The sequence below is a fragment of the Bos mutus genome, chromosome 5, assembly GCF_027580195.1.
Source record: "Bos mutus isolate GX-2022 chromosome 5, NWIPB_WYAK_1.1, whole genome shotgun sequence".
In the NCBI taxonomy this organism is placed as follows: Eukaryota; Metazoa; Chordata; class Mammalia; order Artiodactyla; family Bovidae; genus Bos; species Bos mutus.
The window spans coordinates 116569433-116595943 of NC_091621.1; the positions used below are offsets into that span (position 1 = coordinate 116569433).

General features: G+C 56.3%; 3 protein-coding genes across 7 annotated transcripts; 2 read left to right on the forward strand and 1 right to left on the reverse strand.

Moving 5' to 3' along the window:
* Positions 1-86: 86 nt before the first annotated feature.
* Positions 87-7487, forward strand: GNB3 (G protein subunit beta 3). Of its 3 annotated transcripts, XM_005907482.3 has the most exons (10): positions 87-1115; positions 1349-1438; positions 1701-1739; positions 3477-3583; positions 3683-3746; positions 3862-4024; positions 4106-4172; positions 4262-4463; positions 5884-6100; positions 6878-7487. In XM_005907482.3, the coding sequence occupies exons 2-10, from the start codon at positions 1382-1384 to the stop codon at positions 6982-6984; spliced, it is 1023 nt and encodes a 340-aa protein (XP_005907544.1). In that variant the 5' UTR covers positions 87-1115; positions 1349-1381; the 3' UTR covers positions 6985-7487. The 3 variants fall into 3 exon arrangements, with proteins under 3 accessions (XP_005907544.1, XP_070227925.1, XP_070227924.1); XM_070371824.1 differs by having other exon boundaries at positions 1349-1739; XM_070371823.1 differs by lacking the exon at positions 87-1115 and having other exon boundaries at positions 1152-1438.
* A 1572-nt stretch (positions 7488-9059) lies between these two features.
* On the reverse strand, positions 9060-11335 carry CDCA3 (cell division cycle associated 3). The gene is made up of 6 exons (XM_005907483.3): positions 11249-11335; positions 10860-11034; positions 10474-10600; positions 9976-10269; positions 9540-9643; positions 9060-9411 (listed from the first exon to the last, which is right to left on the reverse strand). Exons 2-6 carry the CDS (start codon positions 10977-10979, stop codon positions 9259-9261), a joined length of 798 nt encoding a protein of 265 aa, XP_005907545.1. The 5' UTR covers positions 10980-11034; positions 11249-11335; the 3' UTR covers positions 9060-9258.
* A 757-nt stretch (positions 11336-12092) lies between these two features.
* Positions 12093-25590, forward strand: USP5 (ubiquitin specific peptidase 5). Of its 3 annotated transcripts, none has more exons than XM_070371826.1 (20): positions 12093-12301; positions 15049-15174; positions 15432-15498; positions 15728-15861; positions 16009-16154; positions 16424-16608; positions 17074-17168; positions 17958-18151; positions 18867-18938; positions 19204-19276; positions 19424-19549; positions 20406-20559; positions 20871-21045; positions 21678-21766; positions 22548-22739; positions 23240-23383; positions 23474-23619; positions 23834-23987; positions 24239-24323; positions 24921-25590. In XM_070371826.1, the coding sequence occupies exons 1-20, from the start codon at positions 12191-12193 to the stop codon at positions 25012-25014; spliced, it is 2562 nt and encodes an 853-aa protein (XP_070227927.1). In that variant the 5' UTR covers positions 12093-12190; the 3' UTR covers positions 25015-25590. The 3 variants fall into 3 exon arrangements, with proteins under 3 accessions (XP_070227927.1, XP_070227926.1, XP_070227928.1); XM_070371825.1 differs by having other exon boundaries at positions 12094-12301; positions 19204-19291; XM_070371827.1 differs by having other exon boundaries at positions 12094-12301; positions 19204-19291; positions 22548-22670.
* Positions 25591-26511: the final 921 nt, after the last annotated feature.

Genomic DNA, 26511 nt, shown 5'->3' on the forward strand with positions numbered 1-26511 from the left:
GGTATCCTGGGCCTCCCGGAGATGGGCCCCTCCAGCCCGTGATTTGTCAGGAAAATCTCAACCACCTGCCTCCCTTATGCAAATGAACCCTGACCCCTGACAGCTGCTCCCGGGCCTCTTACTCTAAGCCAGCGTCTTCCCTCTCTGAGCTTGGCTGAGACCTAGGGCAGCCTGATCCCTTTGCTTCTTGCCTTCACGGCCCCAGCAGAGTCCCACGAGTCGTGAGGACCCAACACCAGATGCGAGCAGCGCATGGGCTTGCTCTCCACTGCCGTCCTCTGCACCCAAGGCTGGGCCAGGCCCATCCGTTCCTCCTCTTTGGGTCTCCTCCTCCCAACCCCCCGGGATCAGCCCCCGGGGGCAGCTGGTTGGGGTTTGTCCTGAAGAAGGATTATCCAGATCAGTGCCTTCTAATCTCAGCTCCTGCCTGTACCTCCCCACGGCCACCATAGCCCTCTTCCCCACCACCCTGAGCTCGGGAGCACTACTTGGGGTGTTGACAATGGGCCATCTCTCCCGCTCGCTCTCTGGCTCCTGGGCTGGTTGCTAGGTAGGCCCTGATGGTGAGGATCATCACCATGCGATGAGGGGCCAGGCCTGTGGGGGGACCCTGGAGCATGGTCGGGCTGCTCCTTTGCCCCCTCCCAGACCCAACCCTTAATCCTCACAGCTTTGCTCTAATCCCATGGGGCCTGATGCTCTGCTCTCTGCCTGGAGAGGGACTGGCCAGGGAAGCATCCCATCCCTCCTCCCTCCAGGGCTTGTTGCGGGTGCGGGGGGGGCGGGTGGCGCTGTGCCCCGCTGTAGCCCCACACTCCTGCTCCCACCCTCCCTGGGCTGGGCCTAGGCCCTCTACAAGCCACACACCTCCCTCCCTATCCTCTGCCCCCACCACCGCCACCCGCTGCCACCCGCCAGCTGATTTCATTTGCCTGACAGTCGTCATTGGCCCTACCCTTCCCTGTCTGCACCCCCCCGCACCCCCCGCCAAGTGGGGCCAGGCCAGGCCAGCTCCTCTGGCAGCAGAGCCGGGGCAGGTGACGGGCGGGTGTCGCAGCTGAGGGAGCCAGGAGGCGCCTGGGGACCAGAGCTGGAAGCTTAAAGTCAGAGCCCAAGTAAGAGGGGCTGGCCTGGCTCTGCCTTCTGGGGCTGGGGGCTGCGGGGGGTGTGGGGGAGGCCCGGGACTCCAGATGTGGAGGGGCTGGCAGGGGAGGCGGTGCAGACCACCCAGTCCTGGCCCAATGTGGGGAGGGGGCTCCAGCCCCCCATGAGGAGTCTGGTGTGGACATGAGGAACACAAATGTGGCCTGGTGCGGGTCCCCCTACACACACCCTGTGTCCCCGGCAGGAGACTAAGGAGCCACCCCTCAAGCCGTCCACCATGGGGGAGATGGAACAGTTGCGGCAGGAAGCGGAGCAGCTCAAGAAGCAGATCGCAGTAACCCCACAACCCTCCATCCCACCAGGGGACATGGGAAAACCAGGAACCGAGGGTGGCTCCCGGGGGAAGGGCTGGCTTCACCCTGACTGACATCTCAGAGATCCCTGACCTGGAAGTGGCCAGAGACTTCCTGAACTTGGAGCTCAGATTTGAGATGTACCCCCCACCCCTCAAAACCCTAGAGCCACAAACCCACCCACCTAGACACCCGCGCACACACCCTGCCCCTACCCACGCCCATGTCTGCTTTCCCCCTCAGGATGCCAGGAAAGCCTGTGCCGACACTACCCTGGCAGAGGTGAGCCCCCGCCACCCCCCGACAGGGCCAGAAGGGAGGGATGGAAGGGAGGGGATGGCGTGGGAGCCCCCTGACCAGCCACAGCTTGGCGTCCAAGCTCCAGTACAGTGCGTCCTTGGAATGAGGAACGACATGAATTAATTCATTCAACATTTTGTGAGGTCTGCTATGGGCCAGGCCCGGAGTAGGAGACCAGGGAGGCAGACGCTGTCCTCATCCACAAAACAAGAGCGCCAACCCCTCCTGGCTGGCTGGCCAGGATGAAGAGGACTAGGGCTGTTAAACCAGAAGCCTTGGAGACTAGTTGTTGTTGTTTAGTCGCTCAGTCCTGTCTGACTCTTTTGCGACCCTGTGGACTGTAGCCAGCGAGGCTCCTTTGTCCATGGCACTCTCCAGGCAAGAATACTGCCATTTCCTTCTCCAGGGGATCTTCCCAATCCAGGGATTGAACCTGCATGTCCTGTGTGTGCAGGTGGATTCTTTACCACTGAGAAAAGCCCAGACAAGACTCTTAATTACGAGCTGACTGATAGTGCACTTTTTCAGTCCTGGATGCATTTTCCCCCCACATTTTGACATCCTGGAAATTGAGATGCACCCAACAATGATCGTTACAGTTATAATCGGTAGCACTTTTTCTTTCTTAGTGATCCATAAAAGAATGGTTCTTCTTGGAGCTGGTGCCATCTTAGATTGAATTAAATGTTAATAATAAGGGTAAACATTTACTGAACATGAGCCAGGCACTGGGCTAAGTTGCTTAAATACATAATTTCATTTAATTTTCCTGACAACTCCATAAGTCTGGTGCTAAAAACTTCCTTCATTTTACAGATGGAAAAGGGGGCTCAGAGAGGTTAAGTAACTTGCCTGAGATAACAAAGCAAATAAATGGCAAGTCAGGTCTTTTGACTCTGGAGCCCCAGTCTAACGTCTAGAAGGTCAAAGGAGCCTCAGGGGCATAGGACCCCAAGTTTCAGGAGGGTGCAGTTCAGTGCCATGGTGCTGCTCTGGATACCACTTAGCCCTGGCCGAGCAGCCGCCACGGGTGAGGGCAGGCTCCTAGCGGCTGGGTTCGACCAAACATGTGCATATCATCCCAAGTCCATATATGGTGGACTCACATTGGCAGTGTGAATTGGTCAAGGTGGGGGTGTTTACGTGATGGAACCCCCCTTCCCCTTCGCCTCCACCCAGGAGAGGTGGTGGTTAAACCCTTAGCCACACACCCTGGCCTTGCCCATGTCTGTCTCTACACTTCTCAGCCCTCAGTCGGGCTGGAGGCCCAACTTCAAGCTGGGCATGGAACAGAAGCTCACACACAATCCTGGCTCAGACGCTGACGTGTAGGCATGCACCCTGCTCACCCTGATTTCTTTATTTTTATCTGTGCTGTGTGGCGTGTAGGATCCTAGTTCCCCAACCAGGGATTGAACCCATGGTGCCTGCATTTGGAGCACAGAGTCCTAACCACGCACAGGGAGGTCCACTCCTCCTGACTTCTGACACCCCCTTTCAGCTTCCCTGGTGGCTCAGATGGTAAAGAATCTACCTGCAATGCAGGAGATGTGGATTCAGTTCCTGTGTGGGGAAGATCCCCCGGAGAAGGGAATGGCAACCCACTCCAGTATTCTTGCCTGGAGAGTTCCATGGACAGGGGAGCATGGCGGGCTACAGTCCATGGGGTCGCAAATAGTTGGACACAACTGAGCAACTGAGCTAACTAACTTCCTGCAGCTGGTGTCTGGCCTCGAAGTCGTGGGACGCGTGCAGATGCGGACACGGCGGACCTTAAGGGGACACCTGGCCAAGATCTACGCCATGCACTGGGCCACCGACTCTAAGTGAGGCTTAAGAGGCCTGGGCCAGGGGGTGGGGGTGGGTTAGGGGGAGACGGGCAGAAAAGGAGGGTTGGGAGACACGTGTGTCTCTCCTCTGCCCAGGCTGTTGGTAAGCGCCTCGCAAGATGGAAAGCTGATCGTGTGGGACACATACACCACCAACAAGGTACCAGGCCAGCCCACGGCCCCGCTGTCACCCGCCTTCCTGGGGGCATCCCACGCCCTTCCTGTGCCCCCCACCTGGGAGCTCAGCCCAGGCCCCTGCTACCCCACCCCTGCAGGTCCACGCCATCCCGCTGCGCTCCTCCTGGGTCATGACCTGTGCCTACGCCCCGTCAGGGAACTTCGTGGCCTGTGGGGGGCTGGACAACATGTGTTCCATCTACAGCCTCAAATCCCGGGAGGGCAACGTCAAGGTCAGCCGGGAGCTGTCGGCTCACACAGGTGAGCGAGAGGCAGAGGGTACCTGCGGGTTGTGCCTGGCAGCCAGGGCCCTGTCCTAACCGCCTCCACCCCTTGACCTAGGTTATCTCTCCTGCTGCCGTTTCCTGGACGACAACAACATCGTGACCAGCTCCGGGGACACCACGTGGTGAGGCCCGGGCGCCCGTGGGTGCGATGGCTGGGGAGGCGCCTCTGTGCTGGCCTCTCTGGGTGACAGCGTGTCCCCCCACCCTGCAGTGCCCTGTGGGACATCGAGACTGGGCAGCAGAAGACTGTGTTTGTGGGGCACACGGGGGACTGCATGAGCCTGGCCGTGTCCCCTGACTTCAGACTCTTCATCTCGGGGGCCTGTGATGCCAGCGCCAAGCTCTGGGACGTGCGGGAGGGGACCTGCCGGCAGACTTTCACTGGCCACGAGTCGGACATCAACGCTATCTGCGTGAGCCCCCCCTGTGCTTCAGTGCCCTCTGGGGACCACCTCCCCACCCCACCCCCAACTCAGCCTTCATCCCCTCCCACGGCCCCCTGCCCCTTTCCTTCTGACTTTTCACTTTAAAATAATTTCACCCACAGAAAAGTTGCAAGAATAACAGAAACAGTTCCCGCTGCCCCTTTCCTTCTGACTTTTCACTTTAAAATAATTTCACCCACAGAAAAGTTGCAAGAATAACAGAAACAGTTCCCGTCTGCCCTTCACCCATAGTCACTGTCACCTCTTTGCCACATAGGCTTTTTGGTTCCCTCTCTGTAGAGGGAGGGAGGGAGGGATGGACAGACACACAGACACACACCCATCTTAATGTAGGTATAAATACTCTTGGTTATTAATTTTTTCCCTGGGTTCTTTGACAATAAGTTGCAGACCTCACCCTCCTTTAGCCCTTGAATACTTCAGTGTATTGGAGAAGGAAGTGGCAACCCACTCCAGTATTCTTGCCTGGAGAATCCCATGGAAAGAGGAGCCTGGTGGGCTATGGTTCCTTGGGTGGCAAAGTTGGACACTACTGAAGTGACTTAGCATATACACACTTCAATATACACTTCCTAAAATCAAGGCCATTCTCTTCCATAGTCATAGTCCAATTCTTTTTTTTTTTAACTTTTATAAGCTTCTATTATTATGTTGTGATTTGTATTTTTATTTTATTGCCGCATGACTTGCAGGATCTTAGTCCCCCACGCCCCCTGCAGTGGAGGAGCAGAGTCCTAACGCCCAGACCACTAGGGAATTCCTGGCAGTCGAATTCTCAAAATCAGGAAGTCTAAATTGATGCAATACTAGTCTACAGGCTGTATTCCAATTTCACCAGTTACCTCCAAAATAGCAATGTTTCCTCTGTCCACGAACATGTGTCGCATTTCCTTGCCTTGTCTTTTCAGTTTCTTTTAAACTGGAAACCTTTTTTGCCCTTTTCCTGTCTTTGGTGACATTGACACTTGGGACGAGCACAGGCCAGTTTTCTGTGGACTTTCCCTCCGTCGGGTTATGAGACGTTTCCTGAGGCTGAGATTCAGGATATGCTTGTGTACTTGGTCCTGTGCTGACACACGGATCCAGGGCCTGGAGATGCTGGCGTCTGGGACAGCCTCCACCCTTCTGACAATGTGACCGTGGGCACGCTGCCCACCCACCCTCAGCCCCGTGCTGTCCCCTGCCGTGTGGCAGTACTGTGGAGCCAGGGAGGGTGTAGGGAGCCCGGCTGCAGCTGGCAGGCCACAGAAGGGATGGAGCAGGAGCCAGAGAGGCCGAGGGAACTGGCCTGGAGCAGGGAGAGGGCAGGAGAGGTCGAGTGCTGCCCAGGTCTGAGTCCTGACCCTCACCAACCCCCCACCCCGACCCCGGCCACCTGTATCTGCAGTTCTTCCCCAATGGAGAGGCCATCTGCACGGGCTCAGACGATGCCTCCTGCCGCCTGTTTGACTTGCGGGCCGACCAGGAGCTGACCACCTACGCCCACGAGAGCATCATCTGCGGCATCACGTCTGTGGCCTTCTCGCTCAGCGGCCGCCTGCTCTTCGCGGGCTACGACGACTTCAACTGCAATGTGTGGGACTCCATGAAGTGCGAGCGCGTGGGTAAGAGCCCGCCCACCGTGGCCACGTGGGCTCCCCTGTGGGCACCCTCTCACTGCTGCTCCCTCATTACTGGCTGACTCTGAGCTCTGCCCCTAGAGCCAGTCCCTTTGGTTCCCAGTCCAGAACCATCTCCTCTCAAAGCGAAGTTGCTCTAAGTGGCCCTTCGCCACGGCTCACTGCTGCAGCTGCTCCCCGCCAGAGGAGCTCCTTCCGGTCACCCCCAGACCTGTAGACCTGGGCCGTCCAGTCAGGGCTGGGTTTCAGGGGCCTCCACGGAAGGGAAGGGCCACCTTGGGGATTTTGCAGTGACAAGAGTCCAGGGGATGGGATGTGACTTGAGGGCCCTGACCCCACCCTGGGTGCTTCTCTGGGACTGGCCTGGTCTGAAGTTGAATCGGATAGTGTGGCTTCCTCTCTTGGGAGAGGCTGGGTGCCCAGGGAAGAGAACACTGGCCAGAGAGTCAGGATCCAGACCTTAATTCCACTGCTTACTGTCCGAGTGCCCTTGGCCGAGTCACTCGTCTCAGGGCCTCAGTCTCCATTTGGAAGCCCTCCTCCCCCGTCAAGGTGCCCTTGCTTTTCTCTCAGCAGCTGACACATGTCTAACCCTCCTGTCCCTCACCCACCCCAGATCCTGGAGGGGAGATTGGCCTCCAGGGAAACCCCGCCTCTTAGGACTAATCCGCTTTCCTCATTTAGTCAGATGCCCCACCCCCCTAACCTCTAACCCCGGCTCCCTAACACCCGCCAGGCTGACTCCTCTCCCTTTTTCTTAAGGCATCCTCTCTGGCCATGACAACAGGGTCAGCTGCCTGGGGGTCACAGCTGATGGGATGGCTGTGGCCACCGGTTCCTGGGACAGCTTCCTCAAAATCTGGAACTGAGGAGGCTGGACAAGGGGATGTAAAAGGCCATGAAGACACTCACTCAGCTGCCCCTGTCCTGCCCAGTTTAAGGTTTCTTTGAGCTTTTCTCTTCTACACCCCAGCTTTCCCCCTTTGAGGGCAGTGGGGAGTATGGGGAGCGTGCCTTTGGGAGGCAGCATCAGGGACTCGTGACGGGCAGGGAAACTGCCCCATCTCCTCCCAGGCCTCCCCTCTCCATGGTTCTGACAGCTTCTCCCTTCGTGAGCAAGGACAATGGACCCCCACCCCTCCCTAACCCTAACTTGGCAGGCCTAGCAGGCTTCGTGTCTGAGGCCGCAGGCCCTAGGATTCCTTCCCCAGAGCTACCACCTTGGTCTAGACCTGGTTGGCACAGGGTGCTCGGCCCCGTGACTATGGCTCTGACACAGCTGGGGTCCTGGCCCCCACGCTTTCTCCTTTGTCTGCCTTCTTGCCTCTCCTCAAGCACCTGCAATAAAGTGTAGCGCCTTGTATGTGTGTGATGTTTGTCTCCCACCCTCTCCTCTTCCGGAAAGACACAGGTCCCACTCAAGTAATGCAGTATTACAAGTGTGGTGATAGAGGTTGGGTACCAGATAGCTGCAGGCAGAAGGGAGAGTGGGGGCAGAAATTCAAGCCTCAGGGCCAACGCCTGAGATGGGTCAGGAGGAGAAGGTGGCTGGGGTGGGGTGGGATCTGCACGACAGCTCAACACCGCCTGCCTTTGGTGTGTACAAGTGTGTTTGCACAGAAAGTTTATGTTGAGAAGGAATCAGATTACAAAAGGTCTATAGAAAGCTATAGGCAATGGGGAACAACTCAAGAGTTTCGAGCAGAGTAGTAATAATCAGTGATGCTTCTTGGGAACATCGCCCTCATAGTAGTGTAGAGGGATGAAGTGGGGGCGGGGGGAGCCCCGAGGGAATGGAGGTAAACAAGGCAGGAGGCAGGTGGCAAGACATGCAGGAGTGGCAGGACAGAGTAGGGAGGGAAGGGACGGGAAAGAGAGGAAGATATGGAATCACCAGGAGGAAGTGACCCAGGGCTAGGATATGGGATATTCGGAGGGGAAGATTTGAGATGATGGCCAAGGTTAGGGCTTGGCAACCAGGTGGAGAGTGCTGTCATTCACCCGGTGAGGGGAGGAGGAGTAACTCTGGGGGAAGAGCACACATTCAGCTTCAGACAAGTTGACTCTGAAGTGCCTCTGGGGCAGCCGGATGAAGGTGAGGGTTAGGTACAGAGACCTGGGTGTTACCAGAAATTGGGTGATGGACAGTTGAAGCCCCAGAAATGGGGGGAAGGGGTGGTGGTGGGATGAATTGGGAGATTGGGATTGACATATATACACTATTGTGTATAGGATCAAACCAGTCAATCCTAAAGGAAATCAACCCTGAATATTCGTTGAAAGGACTGATGGCTGAAGTTGAAGCTCCAATACTTTGGCCACCTGATGTGAAGAGCTGACTTACTTTCCTTGATGCTGGAAAAGATTGAAGGTAGGAGGAAAAGGCAACGACAGAGGATGAGATGGTAGAATGGCATCACCGACTCAACGGACATGAGTTTGAGCAAATTCCAGTAAACAGCAAAGGACAGGGAAGCCTGGAGTGCTGCAGTCCATGGGATCGCAAAGAGTCAGACTTGAGTTAGCGACTGAACAACAGCAACAACAGCAATGTTAAAATGGATAACTAATGAGAACCTACTGTATAGCACAGGGAACTCCACTCAGTGCTCTGTGGTGACTTAAATTGTAAGAAAATCCAAGGAAGAGGGGATATATGTATATGTATGGCTGATTCACTTTGTTGCACAGCAGAAACTGACACAGCAGTGTAAAGCAACTACACTCCAATTTAAAAAAAAAAGGCCCCAGAAGTAAATATCCAGGGACAGCAAGAGGAAAGGGCCAAGGTCAGCACCCTGGGGAACCCTGGGATTTAGGGGAGGTGTGTAGATGAGGCTTGGAGGTGCCAGCATGGGGACAGTCAGGCCAGGGAACACAAGCCCCCTCCAGGCTTTCTGCAGACAGGAGGCCCAGTGCACAGTTTAGGCATAACACTTAAAAATATAACTTAAAATCACTTGCTTTAATATACAGAAGTACATCAGACACAAAGAAAACCAACGAAGCTCTGAGTCCCAGGGTTGGCAGTTTAGGGGGAGTTAAGAGAACGAACCTTTCCAGTCTCCCAGGGCAAGAAGGGGTGGGAGGACCCAGAACACGGCCAGGCTCTTGGGGAGTCTGGTGCTGGGGCCATGCACGGTCTAGTTCTCCACCAAAGGGAAGTGCCGGTTTTCCTTGTCATGACCCTGGCCTTGCTCCCATGCTCGTCCTCCAGTTTTCAGAAGTCGTCCAGTTCCCAGAACGGCCCCTTCCTTTAGCTCCCTAAAGTTTTCACTCAGGGAAGGCTGCTTACCCTGCAAAAGGCATAGGGCAAGGTGAGGGAGGGCAGGAGGCTGTTCGGGGAGAGAAGACTGGGTGGGGAAAAGGCCCCCATCATTACTCTGGATTTCCTAGTAACAGCTTTCACCCGCTCGCCCTTTACCTGTCGTGGGGTCAGAGCCCCGGGGGAGTTGTCATCCTGCAGGACGGTGAGAGGAGACCTCCCTGGCACTTTGCTGTTTGCTTTCCGCCTGCTGCGCTTAGAACCTGTGCAGGAGACACAAGAGACACGAGTTTGATCCCTGGGTCAGGACGATCCCTTGGAGGAGGGCATGGCAACCACTCCAGTATCTTGCCTGGAGAATCCCATGGACAGAGGAGCCCAGCAGGCTACAGTCCACAGGGTCGAAAAAAGTCAGACACGACATAATTAACACACACACACATACACGCACAGGCACACACACATAGAAACTCAAGTGAGTAAGGAATTAAAACAAGCAGCCAAGGTTATGGGCTTTCAGGTTATTCCTCCTCTGTCCATCTGTGGACGTTATCCCAGAGTGCTCTTCCCCATCCTGTGCCCTTAGATTCTGTACCTGAAGATCGAGGAGTCTCGGGGTCTCGCAAGGGCTTGTCTGAGACCTGGCTGGCCACAGGCGTTTCTGAGGCATGTCCTGTTTTCTCCTTGGCAAACACCTGCTCAGCAGGGAGCTCAGTCTGGCTCCCAGGAGGCACCTGGTCTTCAACAGAAACCTGGGTGCCCAGAGGCAAGTCCAGTCGAGGAGATGAAGGTGTCTCTAGGGGCAGAATAGCTTCGGGGGGAAGGCTTAATTTGGGGTCTTCGGTCTCAAATACATCACTCAGTTGTTTCACCAGTGGACTTGGGGGATCTGGGGAGGGGAGAAGTGACATGAGATAGTGACCATCTGTCACAAATCATTCAGCAAGGAGGAAGGGATACATGGGCCTTAGGATTCACGCCCTGGTCAGTGAGGGATTGGGAGAACAGAAGTCATTGAGAGACAGCAAAGTGTTGAGAAAACAAAGACGTGGGTTCAAAGCAGGAGGATGACAGCATTGGGCCCAACACTTACCTCCGCTCGTCTTCATAGGTGTCCGTGCAATGCCAAGGGTAGGGGAGCGGGGATCTGAGTCCTGGACCAGCTTATGTCCCTCCACCTGCTCCCCTGCTGGCAGGCTTGGCTGTGGGGAGCTCTCTACCTATCAGGACCAAAGGCTAAAACGAGTCTGGGCCCTCAACTCTCCCTTCCCAGGTCTGTAGCCTTAGATCCATACTGCAGACGGGAATTGCAAAGGCCCTCAGATATTCAGCCTACTTCACCGGGATTGAGAATATGGAAAATAAGGCCTCAAAGGCGAGGGGTACTGGGGGAAGGGAGAGTTCTCTTAGATTAGGACTCTCTTAGGGACTCCGAAACCGAGACAGATTCGCTGCCTCCTCCATGCCACCCCTGTGTACCTGGATGGGAGTGCGCAGGATGCCGGCGCTGGGTGAACGGGGGTCCGCCACTCGAGCCAGAAGCTTGTTGTGCGGCGGAGGCCGCGCTGGAGTGACTGGGACGCTCTTAGCTGAGCCCATCGTAACCAGCAGAAATAGGATGGGGCAGGGCCCGGCCCAGGAGAGGAGGTTATGCCTGCAAGAAATGACTCAGGTCTCAGCCCTTACGGCGACCACGTTCGACCTTTGACTCCAGACCACCCGATCTCCCCCCGTTCCCCACTGAGAAACGGCCTGGCCGCCGGGCCAGAGGTCTCTGAGGGGATGATGACTAATACAGTAGACAAGGCAACTCCTTCAGGGCCTGCTGGGCCCTCTAAATTATTCACTAATTTACTCAAATCCCTTACCGGGCCCCAATTCCACCTCTGGGTTCAAAGTGGCTCAATCCTTAACTCCCGAAGCTGAGTTTCAAACTTCCCGCCACGCCCCTGCCCCGACCCTATTGGCTGAATCGATGCCGGCTCCTATAGGCCGTCCCTGTGAGTCCCGCCTCCAATGAAGGAAGCCATCGGGCTGCCTGAACGTCTATCATGGGTCCGTGGGGCCAATAGGCAGCGGCTTGACTCGCCGGGGTGACGCCTCCTTGCTAAGGGGACTTTTGTTCCGTACCTGGCTGCCGGTTGTGAGATTTTGCGGGATGCTAATCTTCGCGTAAGAGACCTTCGGTTTCAAATGAAGTGATTTTATTAAAAAATAGAATCATGAGTTAGTACGCTATTATTTACATATCCCGCTGGAGACGGAGTTACGAACATTTTTTTTCTAAGGCCAGAAAGATAGTAATCCTCATTGGTCGACGTAGTTAGCAATCACTCAACACGAGCCCTCTCGAACCCCGCCTCATTGGATAGCCCCTTTTCAAATACCAAGACTACAGCTGCCCTTTAATTTTCCCACTGGACAGGTCTCCCAGGAAAGTTTCTGGGATTGACTGGTTTAAACAACCATCAGTTTCTGCTCTTCAATAGAAGATACGCGAATGCACTGTAGGGTCCCAGAGTCTCGGCAGCAAAACTCCGGGGCCCACCTCGCTGTTCTACGTGCGCTTTGCCCTGGAGGAGTGGGATTGGCTCTTTCGACCATCGATTGCATTAGAAGCGCTTTTCATTGGCGATGGTCAAGAGGCGGGCAGAGGGCGGAGCACTAGCGGGCAGGCTCGGTCCAACTGCCATTCTCGCGCGTCTTCCCTTCGGCGCATGCCCCTAACGAGTGGTGCTCATTGGACGGAAGGGTAGGGGGGACTAGAAGCGGTGAGAACCGCTGTGTGTGGAGGAGCTGGTGCCGGTGTCATGGCGGAGCTGAGTGAGGAGGCGCTGCTGTCAGTATTACCGACGATCCGGGTCCCCAAGGCTGGAGACCGGGTCCACAAAGACGAGTGCGCCTTCTCCTTCGACACACCGGTAAGCCCATTCCCCACGCCCGCAGCGAGCACGACTTCCATCTCCCTGGTCATTCTGCCGGGGCCTGCAAGGCTTGGGCCACCGCCTCCCTGCGGTGCACCATGGGACTTGTAGTCTTCCACGCTACTCCTGCCGTTGCTTTGAATTCGTGCGAGCTGTCGTCTGACTACCACTCCCGAAAGCCACCGCGCCCTCCCCATCCGCTCCTCTTCTCGTGGAGTACTGTGGGGATTGTAGTCGCTCACTCCCCTCATTGACGTTCTAAGCTAGAGGCTCCACCCAGTTGCCGGACTACATCTCCCACGTGGACCCCTGCGAAAGCCTGGGAGTTGGCCTTGCCTGTCGCGCATGGCTCTCCGGGTTTTGTAGTCTCGTGTGGGAGGGATGGGGCGACCCCCCCACTACCACCCCGCTGTTCTGAGCCCGGGTTGGGGGTAGTAGGGTGGGGACTGCAGTTCCCAGGTGCCTAGTAGCCTGGAAGTGGCCTTGAAGAAGGCTGGTTCTGAGAAAGGCTGAGTTATAGAGCCTCCACCCATGGTTAATATGGTCAGGGGGCGGGGAGGTGGGTCATTGGGTGGAGGGGTGGAGGAGGGGGGAAGAGGAGAGGAAAGCTCTAGTCTTTTCTCCTTTGAGGTGAATCATGGCCGCAACCCCCTTTCTTTCTCCCGTCCATCAGAGAGAGCAGAGGGAAACCTTTGAAAAGTATTCCCAGAGAGATGGTTTCTTTCGTGGGGGACACTAAGGCTTCTTTCCTATCCCACTCCCACTCCTGACTAGTTAGACAAAGCCACCACCCACACCGTGCTTCACGTTTGGCAGGCTCCACCCGGTACCTCCCTTCCTGCAGTTCTGCCTTCCTGTGACACCGTCAGGCAGACACAAGCCTCTAGCCAGGCCAGAGCCTGAACTGAGGGCAGCAGCCTGGCTGGGATCCGCCCCCCCCACCCCTCCCTCAAGCCGCTGTGGGCCCTGCCCAGGGTGTTCAGCCAGACCAACTCATGGCTGGGAAAACTGCAAGTCAGAGTGGAAAGGCTTCATTAATGCATCGCCAGTGCTGAGTATAGCAGGGTGATCTAAGGCCCATTTCAGGGTCATCACTGTGATTTGTGGGTTGCTTGGTTTGCTAGGCTTTGATCTGGGCCTCAGACAACCATGCTGCTTCTCTGAAGTCTAGCTTTGGCAGAACGTAAAGAGGACAGCTGCTCAGAGCAGAACTCTGGGGTTCCCAGTCCTTGGTGGAATCAGCATCTTTTATTGGCAACAGAGGAGTTTAATCACTGTAGAGCTCCCACAGGCCTCCCAGTTTATCAAGTGCATGGATGGTGAAGCGCTGTCTTTCTCAGGAAGAAAAGATTTTTTCCTTAATTATCAACAGATGGTAGAAGTCTCCCTTTCTATACTCCTGTCTCTCTCCTTAGTAATGGTTTGAATAATCCAAAAGGGGTTTTGATCTCTTTATACTTTTCTTCTCTCTTCCCTGTCAAGAGGTCTCCATTGGTTGGCTTTGGTAACCAACTTCCGGCATATTTGATTATCTTTAAATTGGGTTCATGGTAGAAAGAGTTTATGTGACATCCCTGATGAGAAATGCTCTATTTGTTCATAAATTTTGTAACCCGCACAGTTCTCAGGAGTGGTACAGAGCGATCTATGGGATGGAGAACTGCCCTATTTTTAATTCCCAGCAGAGAATTTTTCAAGGCCACTGAGGCTTTAATTCCAGAAAGAACATGCCTTGTTGTTGCTTGGATCTGAGAGAAGACTCTGTAGTCTCCAGGTTCCTTCTCCCCCTTCTCCAGCACCCTCTTCACAAGGGCACTGGTAGACTCGCTCAGGTTGGGGAAAGCCCATGTCCCCTCCTCTGCTGTGATTTACAGTGGACACTTGTCTTTTCCTGGTTTCTTCCTGGGCAATGTATATTCTAGCTGTCTCAGAAAGTGTTGCTAGATTGTTCCAGAAGGGGAATGGCTTTGAAATTGGAGGTTGATGGGACCTCTTGGAGATTTGGTTATTGGCCGGGGAGGAGGGGGGCGGCGGGGGGCGGGGATGGGGTGGGAGAGGCATCCAGGTGGTGGCTGGAGAAGGCTGGGCTTCATGTCCTTGCCAGACGGGGTCCTGGTTCAGCTGTGAGCCCCAAGCAGCACATGGGTCCCTTGGAGCCAGCCTTTAGTAGGAAAGAGGAGATGAAACCAGTGTGGGCCAGGGTTTGATCACCTGGTAGAGTGAGGTAAAGGAAAGGTCTGATCTTGCTGGCAAGCCCAGGGGTTAGATGTCACGTTCAGATGCTAGTATCTCTTCTCCTCTAGTCTTGAAGGTTTGCTGAATCTTGGTGGTCAGGTGGGGTTGGTCATGGTGTTCCTGGTTTAGGTTCAGTGTCTGACATGGAGTTCTTCCCAGGTCTGTAGTAGTTGATCCCGACTCACTCTGGATCTCAAGGCTCCAGGAAGGAGATCAAGGGAGTTCTTTGCGTTGACTGGAGGGCTTCAAAGAAGGAAGAGGAGTGGTGACTGACAGGCATTGCTCAGCCCTGGTGTCCTTGTTGGCCGTTGCCAAAGTCACAGGAGGATGGGGAGACTCTTAGCCATGTACCAGGTCCTGAAAGGCTAATAGGTGACTTGCCAGAGGCCACACAGTGTTTGAGGACAGACCTTGCTTCCGGAAGCCACCCATTTCTAACCCCAGGTCTTGCCTTCCCCTGGCCAAGCTTCATCCCGCCCATGTTTCTGCCCCTGCCTGTTGTCCTGCAGGAGTCTGAGGGTGGCCTCTACATCTGCATGAACACATTCCTGGGCTTTGGAAAACAGTATGTGGAGAGACATTTTAACAAGACTGGCCAGCGCGTCTACCTGCACCTCCGGCGGACCCGGCGCCCGGTAAGCAAGACCTGCTGCCCTCAGGCTCACCCTGCTGGGCCACCAGGTTGAATCTGTCTGTCCCGTCCTGACCTCCCAGGGGCCTCATTTCCGCCCCCCCAACCTGCTTTTGCTGGAGCCATTAAAACTCAGCACGTGTGATTTTTTTTTAGCTCCCTTCTCTTCTGAGATTAACCCACTCCATCCCCGTCCATCCATTGTCCGTTTGTCCCTTCCCTGGTGCTGGGGCTGATCGTGCCCTTCCTGCCTCACTGTAGAAAGAGGAAGATGCGACCGCAGGCACTGGAGACCCTCCCCGCAAGAAACCCACCCGACTGGCCATCGGTGAGCGTCACTGACATCCTGTTCTCTTCCCTGAGCTGGTCTTTGCTGCTCTCAGAGGTGCTAGGAAAGCCCCCAAAGGAGGGGCCTGGTCAGTGGCCCTGGGACCCTGGAGGGGGCAAGGTGAAGCACTGTATCAGAGGAGGGGAGTCCCCCTGCGGTGGTCATCCTACTCGCACTCCCTCCCCCATTACCCCACCCCACCGCCCCTGCTCCTTTCTTGTCTCACCAGGTGTCGAAGGCGGATTTGACCTCAACGAGGAGAAGTTTGAATACGATGAGGATGTAAAGATCGTCATTCTGCCGGATTACCTGGAAATAGCCCGGGATGGGCTGGGGGGACTGCCTGACATTGTCAGAGATCGGGTACAAATACCTTCCCACCCTACTGAAGATTCTGGGGCAGGCGGGGTCAGAGCAGCAGTGTGGTGGGCAAGCTCCAGGAAAGCTGAAGACCGAGGGGCGGGTGGGGCTGGGAACTGGGTCCCGCCTCTGACCCTCTGCTTCCCCCAGGTGACCAGCGCGGTGGAGGCCCTCCTATCAGCCGACTCAGCCTCCCGTAAGCAGGAGGTGCAGGCCTGGGATGGGGAAGTGCGACAGGTGTCTAAGCATGCCTTCAGCCTCAAGCAGCTGGACAACCCTGCTCGGATCCCTCCCTGGTGAGGCCTGCCCCTGCCCCTCAACCTTGGGGCATGACCTGCAGAGCAGGGGCGAGCGATCACCCTCCTGGAAGTCTGGAGGGAGAGAGGCTCAGTAGCAGAATAAGGAGGGAGACTCATGAGGAACTGGACTGGGGGAGGGGATGTCCCAAGGAGAGGAGATGAGAGAGGCCTTGGACCAGGGGGGAAGCTGCAGAGCCCCGTCTGCCCATCAACCGCTCCCGTAAACCGCTGACCTGTACTCGGCTCATTTTCTTCCCTGGGGTCAGTGGCTGGAAGTGCTCCAAGTGCGACATGCGGGAGAATCTGTGGCTCAACCTCACGGATGGCTCCATCCTGTGTGGCCGGCGCTACTTTGACGGCAGCGGGGGCAACAACCACGCTGTGGAGCACTTCCGGGAGACGGGCTACCCGCTGGCCGTCAAGCTGGGCACCATCACTCCCGACGGAGCTGGTACACCCCGCCCCCTCCACGTGGACATCACTGGGTCTGAACCACTACTCATTTCACATGACACGAACAAGGCATGAGTGCAGTCTCCTGATAAACAATGAAAATATTGCAGATGAAACAGAACTTTCAGATAGCCCCCCAAAACCCCAGTCCCCTTCCTAGTGGTGACCGTCATTCTCTTGTAAGTAAGAGAGTAAGTCTTCTTCCAAACTCACTTCACTCTCGAACCTCCTCCTGCTGCGTGGAGACACAACCAGTTCCAGCCCTCACCCTGTTTACTGCATCTTCTCTGACAGCCAATCCAAGAAGGGCTCGAGGCCTCACTGACGCTTGAGGGAGCCAGGAGCGTTGCCCTCTGGGCTCGTCCAGCTGTCCCACCAAGCCTCTCAGGGCAGGGGGTGGGCTCGGTGGTCGGGTGGGGCCTGAACTGCCCTCCCCCTACTCTGCTCCTGCCTCCCACACTAGATGTGTACTCGTACGACGAGGATGACATGGTCCTGGATCCCAACCTGGCTGAGCACCTGTCCCACTTTGGTATCGACATGCTGAAGATGCAGAAGGTGAGACCGCCCTCCGCTCAGATTCTCTCATCCCTGCCTGTCAGGCCTGCCCTCCTTGCCCAAGGCTGAGGGTGAGGCGACAAGGTGGGGAGAGATGCCACGGTAACCCCAGTTCCCAGGATTCGTGGGCTGCCTGTGAAAAGCCTTGTAGAATCATTTCATCGTTTAGCAACTATTACTGAGCACCTACTGTGTGCTGGTCACTCTGAATGAGGCAGGGGTGGTCCTTGGCTTGTAGGCTTCTACCAGGTGAGATGCAGGCATCCCTTGTCTGCTTGTGCAGCAGGGAATGACCATGACTGTGCGCAGTTTCTAGCAGGGGTCGCCGGGCCCAGGGGACCGAGGAAGCAATGCTGGGATGGGGATCTGAGTGAGAAGGGGTGGCTTCAGGGTGGAGGAACATTTCAGCTAGGGGATGTCATGTTCGTTTCATCCCCTCATGTGGGCGGAGGCCTGTTGCCTGATGGGCCCCTGGACGGTTGGTTGCCTGTGGCCTTCCAGAACTTGCACTGGGGGATGCCCAATAGGCCTTCCATGTCTGGGTCCATAATTCATCACGTTCCAGGCTCTCTCCAGCTGGCTCTCATCCTAGACTATGTTTTAGAACATAAAGGACACAGGTCTAGGGCTTCCCTGGTGGTCCAGTGGCTAAAAGCCCGTGCTTCCAGTGCAGAGGGCCTGGGTTCAATCCCAGGTCAGGAAAGTAGATTCCACATGCCCCAGCTAAGACCTGGCTCAGCTAAATTAAAAAGAAAAAGACGCAGGTCTGAAGTGCCTCCTCCCGTGCAGACGGACAAGACGATGACGGAGCTGGAGATAGACATGAACCAGCGCATCGGCGAGTGGGAGCTGATCCAGGAGTCGGCGGTGCCGCTCAAGCCGCTGTCCGGGCCCGGCTACACCGGCATCCGCAACCTGGGCAACAGCTGCTACCTCAACTCGGTGGTCCAGGTGCTCTTCAGCATCCCCGACTTCCAGAGGAAGTGAGTCCTCCTTACCCCCGCCGCCAGCCCCCGCCCCCAGGCCCTCTCTCCGCAGCCAGCCCCCTGGCTCTGTGCCCTGACCCCCACCTCTCTCCTAGCGGCCAGCCTCTGGGCGCCCACCTCTCGTGCCCTCAGGACCTCTGTTCTAGCTCTGTCTTGGTTCTTGGTACATGCCAGGGAGCAGGTTGTGAAGTTGTTTATATATGAGCCCACTGGTAGGGCCAGATGCTCAGTCCCAGGGCTCCCCCAGGCCTCCTGATGGGCTCAAGGGCCAACAGGTGCTCTTTATTTTGGGCCAGTGACATCAGATGAGCACCTAATGGGGGAGAGGGGAGGGCTGGGACATGGAGACAGAAGAAAGGCAAGTTAGGGTTAGGGAAGTGAGCATCCTGTCTAAATAGGAAGGCCTGAGACACATGTGAAAATTTAGAACATATTGACACGTTCTATTCAAAGAATATGAACTGTATTTATCCTTCTGAGTGTCTTCCCATCCCGTAGCTCCGTCTCGGGGCAGAGGCTTGTGTACCCTGCATGCTGACCGGTTTGGGAAGGGGAGGGAAGGCGTGTTGCTGGAAAGACGTGGACCCCAAGTGTCAAACACATGTCTCCCCACTCTGGAGGGACCTCTTCCCTCAACTGGTAGATGACCACTCCTTTCCCTTTTCCTCTGGGCCTGGCCACAGCCCCTTCAGTGATCCTTCCCTTGGCTCAGGTACGTGGATAAGCTGGAAAAGATCTTCCAGAACGCCCCAACGGACCCCACCCAGGACTTCAGCACCCAGGTGTACGTAGTCAGGCCTGTGTGCCCTCTTTCTCCTCCACGACCCCCTGAAGGGAGCAACAGTGTAGCCTCTGGCCAACTAGACACTTTCCGATGGCTGTCTTGCAAGCATGCTGTCTGCCTTGAGTTGGGCTCCCATGGAATCTAAGGTGGTTCACATTTAAGAGAGTTGTCTAAGGGGGTTTGAGCAGGGGTTGAGTTGGGGAGCTAAGGGGTAGATTGGTGGTGTCAGACGAAAACTAAATGGTTCTCTTGGGTGATGACACAGGGCCAAGCTGGGCCACGGCCTGCTCTCGGGGGAGTATTCCAAGCCAGCACCAGAGTCGGGTGATGGGGAGCAGGTAACGGAGCAGAAGGTGGGTCTGGACCTCCGTCCCTCTCAGGCTCTGGAATGGTGGGGAAACTGAGATCCATCTGGGAGGTGTCTAAAGAAGGCCACTTGGTGGCCTCTTGGGCCCTGGCTGAATGGCTGCCCCAACTCTGCCTAGGAAGTCCAAGATGGCATCGCCCCTCGGATGTTCAAGGCCCTCATTGGCAAGGGTCACCCCGAGTTCTCCACCAACCGGCAGCAGGATGCCCAAGAGTTCTTCCTGCACCTTATCAACATGGTGGAGGTGAGGACAGGGAAGATGGGGTGATCTTCACTCTCCTCCTGTCTACCTGCACTTCAGTTCACTCCCTTCTTCCCGCTGCTCACTCGTTCCTCCTCCTCTGTCAGCCCCAGCCCAGCCCCACCCTAGTGACCCCGAGCACTGAGCCTTTCCTGAGAGTGGCGTTTGCACCTGAGGACACTGGTTACGCTTGCAGCCTGATGAAGGATGCTCCCAAAGAAAATGATAGGCGAGCACTTGGTGCTTAGAAAGAAAGTACAGGGGACTTCCCTGGTGGTCCAGTGGTTAAGACTTCGCCTTCCAGCACAGGGGGGTGCAGGATCAATCCCTGGTCGGGAACCCAGGATCCTCCAGGCTAAGACACCTGAAACAACCGATATTATAACAAATTCAATAAATACTTTTTTTTTTTTTTTAATATTTATTGACTTGGCTGTGCTGGTCTTAGTTTTGGCGCACGGGATCTTTAATCTGTCATCGTGGCACGTGAACTCTTACTCGTTTCCACAAGTGGCATCCAGCTCCCCGACCAGGGATCGAACCTGGGCCCCTGCATTGGGAGGGTGGAGTCTTAGCCACTGCACCACCAGGGAAGTCCCCAGTAAAGACTTTTTAAAAAAGGAGGTCCACATTAAAAAAAGAAAGTACCGGCACTTTCCCACGCAGTCTTGCAGTGCCAGGATGGGCCGGAACTGGCAGGTTGATGAGGGAAGGTTTCTGCTCTGCTCTTCCGTCCCTGCACCTCTTTGTGCCCCTCTCCCTTCCGCTCCCCCCTCTCCCTGACCCCCCAGTGACTCTTGTAGGCCCCCACCCCAGTGCTTGGCTGTCCAGACCTCCCCACCCTGACTCTTCCCCATAGAGGAATTGCCGGAGCTCTGAAAATCCTAACGAAGTGTTCCGCTTCCTGGTGGAGGAAAAGATCAAGTGCCTGGCCACGGAGAAGGTGAAGTACACCCAGCGAGTGGACTACATCATGCAGCTGCCTGTGCCCATGGACGCGGCCCTGAACAAAGGTGGGTGCTCTGCTACCCTCCCAGGGCCTGGGGTCTGAAGCCTGGCAGTGATGGGGCTTGGGTGCCTTTCAGGAGCAGAGCCCGCAGTAGCCCTGCTTGTCGACCAGGCGGGGGTGTGGGATTGACCTTGCGTGCAGCTGGTCAGCTGAGCTGTGCTGAGAAAGAGGCCAGGTCACAGGCAGACGTGTATCTGGTGGGTTTGGGGAGGCAGAGGAGCTGAGATAGCCGTGGACTCAGAGGCAGTAGGCCAGGGCTGAGGGGGGATGTGGCTCGGCCCCTCTGAAGGGTCCACCTACTGCTTCTGTCACCAGAGGAGCTTCTGGAGTATGAGGAGAAGAAGCGGCAAGCTGAAGAGGAGAAGCTGCCTCTGCCTGAGCTGGTTCGGGCCCAGGTGCCCTTCAGCTCCTGCCTGGAGGCCTACGGCGCCCCCGAGCAGGTGGACGACTTCTGGAGCACGGCCCTGCAGGCCAAGTCAGTCGCCGTCAAGTAAGTCCTATGGGGCCCGGCCTCCGTGAGGGTCATCCCCGAGATGCTGTCAGCCTCTTGTGCATTCTCTCATCCCTTTGTGGTCAGAACTCAGGCTTCCGTGATTTGGAAGGTAACATGAGGCAGGTAACCTGGGGCCTGAGGGGAACCGAGAGGCCCTGGCAGGAGTGGACTTGGATAACTGCTACATGTCACCTTGACCTGCCCCTGCCAGTCTTCGTCTCTCTTGGGGTGGATGGGGCCACTTTTCAGGAAGCCTCTGTCTGCTCACTTCCCCAGTGCTAGCAGAGCATGGGCACTTAGGAACAGTCGTGGACAGAACTGAGATTTCTAGCACATAGTCTTACTTTTTGCTCACCCGTCACTGGTGTGAACTTGAGATCTGAGAGAGTGCTTTGGTCTCTGAGATTTCAGCCACCTGCCCCTTTGCTGTTCCTGCCTCTAAGACCCCCCCATTCCCCTACTCCCTACCTTCTACTGCCGTTCATCTGCAGACACTCTGATGCCTGTCCAGGGCAGGAAAGGAACATGAAATTATCTTCAGGGTGGTTAGTTCTACGTATGAGAGGCTGGACCCGGGTGGGGCTTTCAGGACAGCTTCTCTGGGTACCAGGCCATTCTCTCTTCTCTAGGACCACACGATTTGCCTCATTCCCCGACTACCTGGTCATCCAGATCAAGAAGTTCACCTTCGGCTTGGACTGGGTGCCCAAGAAACTGGGTATGGTGGCCGGGACGAGCAAGGGAGGTTAAGCAGAAAATGGTAGAAAAAGAAGGGGCCTTGCCGTGTAAACTAGGGCTTCTTCAGCTTTCCTCTGAAAGGGGAAACATTACTAAGACTTCTTTGATTTAAAAAAAAATTTTAACTACCTTTTTTAGTTGAAGTATCATTGACTTACAACATGGTGTTACTGCTGTAGAGCAAAGCTGTTCAGTTATATTAAATACATATATATTCCTTTTTACATTTTTTGGTTATGATTTATCATAGGATATCGAGTACAGCGTGCTGTGCTATACATAGGACGCTGTTGTTTAAGACTTCTTTGATTTTATAGTTATGGCTTACACAAGCAAAAGTGGTTTTCATAGTTTTACTTTTATACAGTTGGTAAGATGTTTTCATCTTGATAATCTTGAAACAGTTTGTTTTCACGGGTCTCATAGGCCCCTGACGGCTTTGCCAATCCCAGATCTAGCTTCATTTCCTAGAGAAGTTGAGCCCCACGGAAGTACAGAATCGTTCTGTGGCACAGTCAGAGACCCTGCTCTGGCTCATGGCTCATTGGTGGTAGATCTAAGGCTGGAATCCTGTTCACTTACCCCCCACCCCCCCCACCCAGCCTGTGGTTATTTTTATCACACGGCAGTGGGTCCTGCTCTGCCCATCGTCTTATTACAGAGCAAGATGGGGGTAGGGGCCTGAGATTCCTAGAGTGCTCTTCCCAGGAGGGCTTCGGGGATCTGCCGAGGTGACCTTTGTCCTGCCGTACGCTTTCTAGATGTGTCCATCGAGATGCCCGAGGAGCTAGACATCTCCCAGCTGAGGGGCACAGGGCTGCAGCCTGGAGAGGAGGAGCTGCCCGACATTGCCCCACCCCTGGTCACTCCGGATGAGCCCAAAGGTAGCCTTGGTTTCTATGGCAACGAAGACGAAGACTCCTTCTGCTCCCCTCACTTCTCCTCTCCGACATGTTAGTGACTCTTTTTCCTGCCTGTCTCTTTCCCTTGCTGATGGGGGTCTTCTCTGCCTGCCACCCCTTGACCCTGTCCTTTGTGCTCCTCCTGTCCTCCCTTTCAAATTGTCTCTGCCCCCTTGATGGACGTGAGGATTGAGAGAGCACCCCAGCTACTGTTCTCTGTGTGGGTGGAGCAGCGCTGGCTAATTGCCTCTGCCCGCGTAACCTCGTGGCCTGGGGGCGGGGGTGGGGGCTCCAGCTCATACTCCGGAAACAGCCTGTTGTGGGAGAATGAACTGAGAAGCAGCTCCCTGGGGCGCCTCTGGCCTCAGTTCTGTAGACCTTGAGGATAGTGCTGGCCCCACATGAGGCTGTGTTGCCATTTTAGTTCTGGAATAAGGTGCCAGGCCGTGGAGGAAAAAACGCATGGAACGTGTGGTTGGAAGAGGGCTGGGGAGAGGGGCAGGGCGTGGCCCAAGGAGTCAGGCCCCTGTGCCCATGCTTCTCCCCCGCAGCGCCCATGTTGGATGAGTCCGTCATCATCCAGCTAGTGGAGATGGGCTTCCCCATGGACGCCTGCCGCAAAGCCGTCTACTACACTGGCAACAGCGGGGCCGAGGCCGCCATGAACTGGGTCATGTCACACATGGACGACCCGGGTAGGCAGGGCTGGGGAGCTGGAGCCGGGGAGGGGGGTGGCGGGCAGGGCCAGCATCTCCCCCAAACACTTGAACCGCTTCCATCCCCAGATTTTGCAAACCCCCTCATCCTGCCTGGCTCCAGCGGGCCCGGCTCCACGAGTGCAGCCGCTGACCCCCCACCGGAGGACTGTGTGACCACCATCGTCTCCATGGGCTTCTCCCGGGACCAGGCCCTGAAAGCCCTGCGGGCCACGGTAGGGGTGCCCCCCAGCTGAGGACAGGTCCGCTGGGAAGATGGGGGCGGGGGTGAAGTTCCACCCCTCAGGAGCAAGTGAGGACTACCCCTGTGGTTTGGCCAGTCTGGGGCTCCACTCTTGAATGGCTGTGATGAAGGAGCAGAGGCCTTTGCTGGGGTTTCTCAACCCTGACCTTACTTTTTAAAAAAGTAACACTTCCCTCCTCCCCAAGAACAACAGTTTAGAACGGGCTGTGGATTGGATCTTCAGTCACATTGATGACCTGGACGCAGAAGCTGCCATGGACATCTCAGAGGGCCGCTCGGCTGCCGACTCTATCTCCGAGTCCATTCCAGTGGGACCTAAAGTCCGGGATGGTCCTGGAAGTGAGTGTCGAGGGGAGAATCTAGCCAATCTGCTCTACTAGGTCTTCACTGCCAGGCGGCTCTGCTTCCCTCAAGAGGGTGCGGCATTAGAAGTTTCTTTCCGTGGACGTGACTCCTGAAGCTGGGGTCCTGGGAGGCTGAGATAGACGGGCCCAGCCTGTCTGCCGTCCCTGAAATCCCACCCTGGTCATGAGCTGCTGGACACATCCCCCTCCCTCACTGTCTGCTCTGCCCTCTCTCCCTTTCCCCAGAGTATCAGCTCTTTGCCTTCATTAGTCACATGGGCACCTCGACCATGTGTGGTCACTACGTCTGCCATATCAAGAAGGAAGGCAGGTGAGGAGCCAGCCCGTGCCTTCTGAATGGGGGAGTGGGTAGGGGGAATGGGTAGGGGCATCCTGGAAGACCCTAGAATATTCGTGGGGTGTGGGTGGGAACATAAGGGACTGCCTGGTGCAGGCCACAATTCACCAGAAATTGATGGAAAGCCTGAGGGCAGAGATGGGCAAATTAGGGCTCCAGGGCTGAATTGGGCCACTCGCTTTTGTAAATAGTTTTAACGACCACGGCCACATTCATTTATGCTGCAGGCAAATTGCATAGCTGCATAGACCAGGTGGCCTGCAAACCTGAAATATTTCCTGTCTGGCCTTGACAAAGCTTGCTGATCTCTACCGTAAAGGAATAGATGGGGGTAGGCTGTAAAGACAGCACAGGGGTCCGAAGACACAGAGTAGAAATGACCCTGTGAGATGGGACACTCCCTTCAGACAGGAGGCAGCTGGGCTGAGTCTGGGGGCCCAGGCAGAGAAGGTTGCGAGCCTTTGCCCCCGAAGGCAAAGGACACACGAGGGTCGAGTCCAGGGACCATGTCAGAGAGACACACTAGAGGATGCCTGGGTCGTTCACCCTTCTCCCCACCCCCTTCCCCAGGTGGGTGATCTACAACGACCAGAAAGTGTGTGCCTCTGAGAAGCCGCCCAAGGACCTAGGCTACATCTACTTCTACCAGAGAGTGGCCAGCTAAGAGCCTGCCCTGAGGGCACCCGGGGGACGGACCGCCCAGCATGAGGAATGGGGCTGAGGGATGGACACCTCCCTGCTCGGTACCCCTTTTCTTTTCGTCCCCAGCAGCAGGGAAGAAGCTAGAGGCCAGGAGAGAATGGCCAGGCAAAGCGTGGGGTTGGGGGGGCTCCGGGGAGACCTTGGGAATGGAGTCGGAGGGGGCGGGAGGGGCCTGCCGCCTGTCTGTGAGGAGACTGTTGCTTCCCTGCCCTTAACCCCACAGCGCTCTGCTTCTGTGATCCCGCCTGCCCAGTGTGGAGCGGGCTTGTTCGTGTGTGTGCGTGGGTGTGGGTGGGCGTGTGTGTGTGTGTGGCGTGGGTGTAGCTTTGTGCCGCCTCCTCCACTGAGGGGGCTTCTGTGCCTCCCCTCCCCCTTTGTGTGTGCTCCCCGTGTGGCAGGGCCAGGAGGGATGTGAGGGAAATGGGGAGCCAGGCCCCCCTCGCCCTCCTGCCTCAATCTTTGCCCCACCCTGTCTCTCCCTGTCCTTCTCTGGAAAATGCCAAAATACAGGATGTGAATAAAAGTTACGTGGCTCAAGCGTGTCCTGTTTGATATCTGGGGGGAGACTGTCTTTCCTGGGTTAGCAGGAGGGTCAGGTTTTGAGAACCACGGGCCCTGCTCCTCTGTGCCGCTCTGCGCCCCCTCCCCACCCCACTGCCAGGCAGTTCTATACTTTTTACTGCTCTTGGGAAATTGGGGGCTGAGTGAGGTGCTCACGGGGGCAGGAGAGGGAGGAAGGCTGAGGGGTGGGGGCTGTCATGGAGGGAAGTAGAGGAAGGTCACGTGAGAGGGGGCCCAAATGGGTTCTTCTTGAGTGTCCCCAGGCGCCCAGTGGGGAGCCCTGGGCACCAGGCCTTGCAGTTCCTTGTCTGGCCCTGGCCGCTGGAGCAAAAAGTGAGGTACTCCTGGGGGCAGGGCAGACCTCTGAACTGCCTCTTTAGTAGCTGCACGGTGTCCAGCCCACGTGGGTCGTCCCTCTGCCTGTGAACCCTGTTACTTGCCCAGTTAACTGTGGGGCTGGGCTGGCCCTGGGTAGGTCAAAGGTGCCTGCTCAGCAGTCAGGGATGTGGCCGCTCCGATGGGGGCAGGGGGTTCCTTTTCCCGGAGTTGGAAAAATGCCCCTCACGGCTCTGAGGCCAAGCCTGGAGTGGAGTGGAGTGTCCAGGCCTTCAGCCAGCCAGCGAGCGCCCCTGGGGGAGCCTTCTAGCCCTCTGTGGGGCGGGGGGGCTGCAGCCGTGAAGCGGGGGTTCCCCGGAGCACGGGGCGCACAGTTCGCGCCTTCTCCCCAAAGTCAGGCATTTCAAGCTGAAAGCGACCCAAGCGAGCCCGCGACGGCCTTGGAACGTTGCTACAAGAAAGGGGGTAACGTCAGAACCTCGCAACGCGGGCGGCGGGCGGGATCAGGGGCAGGGCTGCGGCGGGCGGCGGGCGGGGCCGGGGGCAGGGCTCCCGAGGGCCG

Coding starts and splice junctions, on each gene's coding strand:
- GNB3 (XM_070371823.1), top strand. CDS start 1,301: ATGTGGCCTGGTGCGGGTCCCCCTACACACACCCTGTGTCCCCGGCAG. Junction 1,439..1,700: donor AGCTCAAGAAGCAGATCGCA/GTAACCCCACAA, acceptor TTTCCCCCTCAG/GATGCCAGGAAAGCCTGTGC. Junction 3,584..3,682: donor CACTGGGCCACCGACTCTAA/GTGAGGCTTAAG, acceptor TCCTCTGCCCAG/GCTGTTGGTAAGCGCCTCGC.
- CDCA3 (XM_005907483.3), bottom strand. CDS start 10,979: ATGGGCTCAGCTAAGAGCGTCCCAGTCACTCCAGCGCGGCCTCCGCCG. Junction 10,270..10,473: donor ACCTATGAAGACGAGCGGAG/GTAAGTGTTGGG, acceptor TCCCCTCCCCAG/ATCCCCCAAGTCCACTGGTG. Junction 9,412..9,539: donor GGGCTCTGACCCCACGACAG/GTAAAGGGCGAG, acceptor TGCCTTTTGCAG/GGTAAGCAGCCTTCCCTGAG.
- USP5 (XM_070371825.1), top strand. CDS start 12,191: ATGGCGGAGCTGAGTGAGGAGGCGCTGCTGTCAGTATTACCGACGATC. Junction 23,620..23,833: donor TGAAAGCCCTGCGGGCCACG/GTAGGGGTGCCC, acceptor CTCCTCCCCAAG/AACAACAGTTTAGAACGGGC. Junction 23,988..24,238: donor AGTCCGGGATGGTCCTGGAA/GTGAGTGTCGAG, acceptor CCCTTTCCCCAG/AGTATCAGCTCTTTGCCTTC.